The sequence below is a fragment of the Glycine max genome, chromosome 9 (genome assembly GCF_000004515.6).
Source record: "Glycine max cultivar Williams 82 chromosome 9, Glycine_max_v4.0, whole genome shotgun sequence".
Taxonomy (NCBI): Eukaryota; Viridiplantae; Streptophyta; class Magnoliopsida; order Fabales; family Fabaceae; genus Glycine; species Glycine max.
In genome coordinates, this window is record NC_038245.2 from 1,069,706 (window position 1) to 1,078,821 (window position 9,116).

Sequence of the window (9,116 nt, forward strand, 5' to 3'; positions counted from 1 at the left end):
TTACCTACGGGGTAACGCAGTAGTCATTTTACTTACCAACCAGTAACCACCCCATTCCCCTCCATTTTTCACCTCTCCCCAAAACCCTCGCGCCGCATTTTTATTTTTCTCTTTCATTATTTTTTTACCATTTTTTTATGGACCTCTTCGCCGGCGACCACTTCCCTGTCCCCGACCACGTCGCTCCGTTCCCCGATTCCGGCGACCTCGTCTTCGCCGCCGACCTCCTCTCCCACCGCCCCAACCCCCAGAAGCTCCGCCCTATCAGGTCCGTCCCCGCCGCCCCCATTGCCCACCCTCCTCCGCCCCCTCTCTCGCACGATCCGATTCCCTCCGGGTCGGGTCACGCCCCATGCCACGAATCCAGGTCAGTCCATTTCTTTTCTACCATACCCTCCTTTTTTTTTATCTAATTAGTTATTTATTATTAAAAAGTTTGTTCTTTTTTTTCTCTCACTCCCGTTAATTTTTAATTGAATTTGAATTTGTAATTGTATGGCTTTATCTTTTATCTTTATGTATTTATTTACCTTGTCTTTGCGGAATGGGGGCGGAACAACCAATAAAGTTGTATCCTTTTTGGTTAAATAGAAAGAAAAAAAAAGATTGTGATTTGTGGTGGTGATTAGGCGTTAAGGACGATTTTTGTGCTTAGAATATGTTGCAGTGCAGGACAATTGTTGCCCATTTGATGCTTCTCATTATGATAGGCTTTATATGTGAGAGAGAGAGCCCACAACTGGGTACTACTTTGCATCATCCTTTTCTGATTCGAGAATGCTTTGGTTTACGGTATTGTGTTTGTGTTGGTTAAAAAACAAATCGTACGATGTTTTATTATTTTAATAGTTGGGCAACTGGCATGTTTTAGTTGCACACAAGTGTTTGTAGCATATAGAATGTTCTGTCATCTGTGTCACAATTGTGAAAGAGAAACAAACCTTGGGGGTAAAGTCTTGTGGAATGGAACCATTTTCACAATGATTCAGCAACCCAACTACTGTAAAAGAATTAATTACAATTTATTTACAAATAGGAGTTGAGTACAGTGAAAGAAATTAATCTATTAGAATGTGACAAATCAAGGCTCAAATCTTTACTGAAAGAGGTGTCACATTTAGGATCTAATTGTGTTTCGAACAAGATTGTCTCTAACACAAATTTGGGACCCAAATAGTTTATCATGACAGTTTTAATATGGGTTTGGGCTGTTCTTTTGATTAGTTCTTCCTTGTTTCAGCTCGTCTTTAGATGCTGAGGATGAAGACGATGACGACAATTCATCAGCAAGTACGGAAGGACATGGCCCTATAAAGAAGAGGAGAAAGACGGTGAGGAAGCTCGAAGATTTTTTGAAGGATTTGATGGCGAAGGTGATGGAAAAGCAAGAGCAGATGCACGAACAGTTATTGGAAATCATAGAAAATAAGGAAAGGGAAAGGATAAAGAGAGAAGAAGCTTGGAAGAACGAGGAGATGGAGAGAATCAGAAAAGATGAAGAGGCTAGAGCCCAAGTAAATTCTCGAAATTTGGCCCTCATATCCTTCATTCAGAACCTGTTGGGCCATGAAATTCAAATCCCCCAACAACCAGTAGAACCATGCAGCAAAAGAGAAGAGGATGAAGTTGAGGTGAGTGCTAGAAAGGATTTGAACAATGATCCAAGTGACAATAATAGATGGCCTGATGTTGAAGTGCAGGCACTGATCACTGTGAGAACTTCATTGGAGCACAAGTTTCGTTTCATGGGATCAAAAGGGTCAATATGGGAGGAGATATCTGAAGCAATGAATGGCATGGGGTACAACCGCTCTTCAAAGAAGTGTAAGGAGAAGTGGGAAAACATTAACAAGTACTATAAAAGGACAATAGGGAGTGGCAAGAAAAGGCGTCAAAACAGTAAAACTTGCCCTTACTTTGATGAGTTGGACATTTTGTATAGAAATGGTCTTCTAAGTATTGGAAATGCCTTGAGCAATACCAGCGATGTTCCCCAGATTGAAGTAAAGGAGTTGACTGAAACTTGAATATTAGTAATTGATAGTCATAGATACAGCTTATGTAAAAGTTCCTTCGTTTCAGCATTTATTTAGCCATTCTTCCTTTCAATTTTCTCACTGATGACTTTAGTGTACAATACCATCCTCTAACTCTGCATTTAAAATTTTAAATATTAAGTTCATTGGGTTGATATATATAATTTTTTGGTTGGGGTGGCTTATGTCAACGGACAGGTATCTTTTTACGTGCGTTTGGTGGTAGTGTTAAGTTGGAATTGGAGTTTCAAAGCAGAACAAATCGACATACTTTTTACTATCAACAAAGGATTTTTACATACTTTTATTCTTAACTTTTGTTGCGTAAGTTATTAAAGTAAAATTCTAATTTTGATTTCTTTCAAAACAGTACAAAAAAAGATATAAAGTACCGTCCTGTAAAAAAAAACATAAAGTACCGTATTTATGTTTTGTCCTAACATAAAGGTTCAGCAATTCTAATTGAAAAGAAGAGAATTTCCATTCCGTGAAACATTTTTATAAGTAGTTTGTGTTTAACGGGGCCTTTGAAAAAGTTCATAGGGAACTTAATTATGCTTATCATAAAATGTATAAATTGTAAGGTGAAGCTAAGTTTAACGTGATAAATTCTTGTTCATCTCATAAGTTTTTTTTTAATCCAATTGTGTGTCATATTATAGTTTTGAAAAATGAACTTTATCAATTTATCCAAATGTGTCATATTATAATAAAAAAATTGATTGAAAATCACTAATTTTTGTCTTACTTTTAATTAAAAATAGACAATCATTAAATGAACCTACTAAAAATGATGATTTTTAATTAATTTTCACTAATCAGAAAGAGAATGTGTTAGAGAGAATGTGTCAACATTTCTCTTGTTTGCAAAATATAATTTTCATTTAATATCTTTATTTAATTTTTTTATTTCAATTTAATCCTTTATCCTATTTTTTTCAATTGTAACATTTTCCACTAAATGAAATCTTCTTGCATGTCATTGACGCCTTTAATTAAGTCTTAACTGACAATTAAACATTAAAATATGTAGTCACTTTTAGCCAGCAGAGGGTTAAATTTCCTTTTTCTTTAACTAGTGTTATTAATCGACAGAGGCAATTGCCTACATCACTTAAAAACTTTAGAATTGAGCATGCATGGATTTGAGCAATTATGTGATAAGTGACCTCCCGAAAAGGTTCTAAGGAAGCTTGTGAGTAAACAAAATACGTTAAAAATCTTATGTTGATTTGTGGAGATAATATAATTAAACTTGAAAGCAGTAGAACGATACACATGGTATCAAAACATGACCTCTCTCCTAATAAAGTGTGGTTCAAAAACAAACCAAGCAGAAGTAGTGGACATGTAATATCCTAGGCATAAATGAGGGTGAGAAGTGATCACTAGTGCAAAAGAGATGAGACACTAACAAAAAGTGACTCATGAAAGGCTTCTAGCGTGAGAGACAAATGAATGAATCAAATACATATTGAAATGAGAGGGATTCAAAGGATATGTAACTATGAGACTGTATAGTTGATGACGACGGAAAAAAAATTAATTAGTATTATGCATATCAATAAAAATACATCTTTTTTTTTTATAATCTATTACTTAAGAATTAATTTCGCAATTAGGAGTATTTGACTTGAAATGATTGTGGGATAAGTGATCTTGTGAGATGTTTATCAGGAAGCACGTGAGAGAAATGTCAAAACATGCTAAAAAGTTTCACATTTTGTTGAGATACTAGTTGGTCCTCAAAGTCGACATTACATTGAGAAATCCAAATTGTTTTCTAAAACATTTCTCACCAAATGAAAAAATTATACAATAAAGTTGCATCACTACACAAGCAAATACAATTTTTAACATGAAAATGAAAATGAAAAATGAGGATTTGTGATGGCGTCAATAAAGAAATATATATGCAATAAAAATATAACAATGAAAAAAATGTAATGCCTTCCAAAACCATATATTAGAAACATAATAAGTCAAATAATATAGGTATGTACAATGTAAGTGAGACCACAATTGAAGATTCCACATGAGTCAAGCGACGTAGAAAACAATAAAGTACAATCTAGATCTGGCGTCAAAGTTTTCAAGGATTCCACATCTAAATTTGATGCTATTTCACCTCACCACAACTTCCCATTTCCCATTTCATCGAACACTTTGCAACACTTGTCAAGCAAGCCTTCTAAGCCTAAGAACGTTTCCAATGAACTCCTTGAACACCAGTGCAAAGTAGTTTAGGGTTAGCTTGTTGTTGAAAGGGTTCATTGTACTTTCCTTTCTCCGCCGTCACCAACATGTTTGTGGGGATAACTTGTTCTTTGGACTTCGCCAAACATGCTTGGAATTGGAGTCGGGGGACGTGTCAAGAAGAGTTGGCAAAGGGTGTTGATTCGGGTGACAAGTATAAAGGGAGCTGAAGGGTTGGTTATTGAGCGAGAGAGAGTGAAACAAATAATGGATGAGAGTGGGTGGGGAAGTAAGTGTTGTGGATATATAAAAGGGAATGAAGTTATAAAAATATGAGGCCTTTGTGAATTTGCGAAAGGGTTTTTTCATGGATATAAGTTTAATTGCTCTAAAATGTACTTACATTGATCGAAATTGGAGTCGATGTGAAATTACTTTTTACATAAGTTAAATTTATATCCGATGTATTTTTTTTCTATTTATAAAAGTATCACTGCAACTTATTTAATTAACATCGATTTTCACATAGTCTTTTAAAATGACGTTATAGGATATAATTTTTCCACTAGTGTAGGTAGAATTCAATCGGCTTAGGTTCAATAACAACCCTTAACCACTAAAATGATGAATTTCTTTTGTATATGTTTGAAAAAAAAAATATAAGATATGTAAATTGAATGGACAACAAAATTGTACATATATTTTTTGAGGGAAAAATATTGTACATATATTTATTATTACTTAGTAAGTACTTTATGGAGTCCAATTTGCATAATTAAAATTCACAATTGCAATACTCGAGTACCCTTCCAAAATACCTAAGCTCTTTAAAGAAAATTAGGTCGTACCTTTTAATTAATGATAGTTAAATTATTTATAAAAAATCATATAAATTGGTTGATGGAAAAGGTATCTTTTGTGTTATGCTATTAACCAATAAAATCATGTATGAACAGCTATATATTACTATTTAAAAATGAAAAGCAAACTTAATTGCTTCAGTCAAAAAGAAACTTCATTGCCGAGATATGTAAACTAATCTCTTTTTTTTTATTATTATTATTGAATATGTAAACTAATCTTCACGTGTTATGATATGACAAATCTATGTGACATCATATTTCAGTTCTTAATTATAGTGACATCTATGCGAATCTTTTTGTTTTTTATAAAACATTATGATATATTTTTATGGTTTGGTGACAAGTAAAAATTTGAATAGTCACATATAAAATGTCATTTCGAATTTTCAATATAGTAGAAAATTAATTATTTTGGCTCTTAAAAATTATTTTTTGTTTTAGTTATCTTGTATACATATTAAATAATTTTTTATTGATAGTATATTTGAAGAAATTTTAGAATATGAAATCAATTTTATTTTTTTATCTGAATCCTAATAATTATGAATTTTAAAAGAGGATGAATTGCAAAATATTGCACTATCATTGAAGTAATTTTAATTTTCTAGTAAACATTAATTTGATATTAATGGTCTTATTTTTATTTCTTCTAAGAGTTGAAGGTGCTAAAAGAGCGCTAACAAAATCAATTAATTCCGTGTTAAAAGTATTAAACTAGAGTAGAAGTTTGATTCTTTTACAATATATTTATATAATATTAAAACAATTATTCTCATTGTAAGAAATATTGGCTCTTCGAAATTAATTTTTTTTAGATTCTATTTAATATCAACCATATTACAAGATAATGATTGAATAAATTACTATGGAGTGGAACATTAAATTATAATATAAATAATTATAGTAAGATAATTTTATATTTATTATGTTATTTTTATTTAAAATATTTCAAAATTTAATTTCTTAATTTTAGATTTTAGTATATTTTATGTTACATTTATTTTAATGACATTAGCAACAGAATATGCGACTATAATGACATTAGCAATAGAATATGCGATCCCAACTTATATTTACTGACTAAACTTGTTGGTCTCAAATCTTACATCTCCCTAGCGACCACTATTATCTATATGATTTTTAGCACAAAAAAATCAACATTTAGTAAAAATGTTATTATTAAAACCTTTTAGCATGTCATCAAATATGAATTAATATACTGTTCTGACTTTTGATCAAATGTTATATATAATATAAAGATATTAACAATATTTTTATTAAGTGTTAGATAGAAAAATATTGTTAAAGATTAAATATATAATAATATATCGAATTGTTCAATTACAAAGCATTATATTATAATCGTTTTGTTTTAATAATATTTTATCCACGGAATTAGTGACCGAAGCTTGGTTTAAACTTTTGCAAATTCCATGTCTATTATGCTAAGTTTCGTTATTACAAAAACTGGTCTCTAAATCTGTCTCTATTTGCAACTGATATTTTATGGTCACAGATTCTGTCACTAAATCCAGTTTTTTTTTTTGTAATGTAATTAATATACCTTGTATCTATGTTTCTTATAATTATGAGACTAATGTATCTATTTATTTCTAAGACAAAGAACTAGATAGAGTATTTAATTTAAATTCAAACATAATACATTTTGAAGAAAAGCTGTGACATTCAGCAATTTTAAAATATATTTTGCTGGAGAAAATTAATGAGTAAACGAACGAGCTAGAGTTTTTTTTTTTTTTTTTGGTCTAGAAAATTTCTTAATTATGACGAAATTATAATACTTATACATTAACAGGAAAAAAAAAAAATACATGAACATAGAAATCCAGGCTAGCTATCAGAAGCCTATGTTATGAATGAGCTAACGCAGCCTGTTGCAAGACTCCAAACTCCAATTAATTTGTGCATAAACTAGGAGATTAATCATTTAAAAAAAAAACTAGGAGATTAATAGCATGAATCGCTTAATAATTTTTTAATCTGTGCCCAATCACAAGCCTAGGTTTTTTGTCTTGCTTGTGTGATTTCAAGCTGTCGTAAGTGGATGTCATGGAAAGCAAGAACTGGCCAATCAGACATCTACTTGCTTAAAAAAGTAACATCTACTTGCTTTTATTAATTTAGTGAAGCTATTATAATTAACATCTTCTCAGTCCTATGCATATTCAATCTTTATATGTCAATTTGATATTGTGAAAAAAAAGACCACTAACTGTACGCGTTTGGTGCAACAGTGATTCCATTACGGATCATATGATCCCTCGTGTTGCCCAGCCAGGGTGCCAGCTTGTGAAAGCATCTCAATTATAATCCCATAGGTTCACGGGTTTTCTTAAGTAGTATTATTTAAAATTTAAACAAAGTCACCAAACAAAAACTTCAAAATTAGTTACCTATAAAACCCCCCTTACACTTCCCCAACTTTCATCACTCGTAATTAATTAGCATTTCACACACTAATTAAGCATCATATCCCAAACCCTAATCGTTGTGATATTCCTAGTTGTGTGAAATGGCTTCCAAGGGCACAGTTGCATCCACTTATGTTGCTCTATTCCTATGTCTCAACATGCTTTCCTACACTATGGTGAGCTCCACCTACAATATCCCTGTAATCCCTGATCCATCAGTGCCTTATCAAAAGGGTACCTGCCCTATAGATGCACTTAAGTTGGGTGTGTGTGCCAATGTGTTGAACTTGGTCAATGTTAAATTAGGGTCACCACCAACCCTCCCATGCTGCAACCTAATTAAAGGTCTTGCTGATCTTGAAGTTGCTGCATGCCTTTGCACTGCCCTAAAGGCTAACGTCCTTGGCATCAACCTCAACGTCCCAATCTCCTTGAGCGTAATTCTCAACAACTGTGGAAGGAATAACGCTGGCTTCCAGTGCCCTTAAATTTTTCATTGCTACATATCCACATAGCCCACATGTTGTTGGTCTTTTTCATGCATATTTTGTATCTCTTTATGGTTAATTTTCTTTTTACATCAATTCATGTTGTGTTGCATGTATTATTATTTTTTGGCGTTTGCCATCCTAATTTCTCACTCTTTCAAGATTGTTCTACTATTGGAAACGGAGGGTTACTCATCATCCTCGTCAGCATCTTTGATTTCATGTGTAGGAGCTGTTGTACCAATAAAATTACGTGATTCTTATTAATTTCCAGAAGTCATTTGTCATTTTTAAAAAATGTTTATGGGTACATTTACCATTTCTTTTTAATTTGTCTTACGTGAAGAATAGCCTAAAAAGCTTTATTTAAAGATTAGTTGTATAACAAGTTAAATTTGTTATATAAAGAACAGTTGATCGAAAAGGATGGCAACTATGATTTTAGGTGTGCAAATTACATTTTAATCCATTAACTTCTGTTGACTGACAGAATCTAAAGGTTACACTATTATGCTAAGCTTGAAACAATTAATCCTAATTTACTTTGATAGCTTTGTAAAAGTAGGATAAATATTATATATTAGATAAACTGTCTGACTCATTTGTTACACCATTCAAGAAAGGAATGCAGTAACTAAAAGTATTATCTCAATTTCAGAGATATTCTAATGTTTTTAGAAAATGCGTTACGTATTTTTTGCCCTCAAAGTTTCACAATGTCATAAATTTTAGTACCTAATTTTTTTTCCCACAAATTTTACCCCCAATTTACAAAAGTATCATGAATTTCAGTCTAGGTAGAAAAATTGTCACAATAAAGATAATTTTGTGACAGTTAATTTTTTTCATTAGTTGTGGTCGTTTTTTCACATGGAGACAAAATTTGAGATATTTTGTAAATAAGGGGAAAATTTTGCGGAAAAAAAATTGGGAACAAGAAATCGTAATATTGTAAAACTTTGGGGGGCAAAAAATTAAATATAATTAAGCCTAAAAATTATTTGTTTCAATCTTGACAACAAATTAAAATATATAGTTGAATATTATCGCTCAGTACAAATGTGGTCTTTTATGATTTAGACAAGTTGAGCAGATGTGGCA

General features: G+C 31.9%; 2 protein-coding genes across 2 annotated transcripts; both read left to right on the forward strand.

Moving 5' to 3' along the window:
• Positions 1 to 2,177, forward strand: LOC100820302 (trihelix transcription factor GTL1). Its single transcript, XM_003534697.5, has 2 exons — positions 1 to 367; positions 1,241 to 2,177. The coding sequence occupies exons 1-2, from the start codon at positions 138 to 140 to the stop codon at positions 2,025 to 2,027; spliced, it is 1,017 nt and encodes a 338-aa protein (XP_003534745.1). The 5' UTR covers positions 1 to 137; the 3' UTR covers positions 2,028 to 2,177.
• A 5,365-nt stretch (positions 2,178 to 7,542) lies between these two features.
• LOC100777903 (alpha-amylase inhibitor/lipid transfer/seed storage family protein) lies at positions 7,543 to 8,296 on the forward strand. The gene has a single exon (NM_001254265.3). It carries the CDS (start codon positions 7,629 to 7,631, stop codon positions 8,013 to 8,015), a length of 387 nt encoding a protein of 128 aa, NP_001241194.1. The 5' UTR covers positions 7,543 to 7,628; the 3' UTR covers positions 8,016 to 8,296.
• The last annotated feature ends 820 nt before the right edge of the window (positions 8,297 to 9,116 follow it).

Bases quoted from the DNA above. Each gene is read 5' to 3' on its own strand.
- LOC100777903 (NM_001254265.3), top strand. From the start codon at position 7,629: ATGGCTTCCAAGGGCACAGTTGCATCCACTTATGTTGCTCTATTCCTA.
- LOC100820302 (XM_003534697.5), top strand. From the start codon at position 138: ATGGACCTCTTCGCCGGCGACCACTTCCCTGTCCCCGACCACGTCGCT. The intron at 368-1,240 runs GTCAGTCCATTT...TCCTTGTTTCAG, and splicing joins GCCCCATGCCACGAATCCAG to CTCGTCTTTAGATGCTGAGG.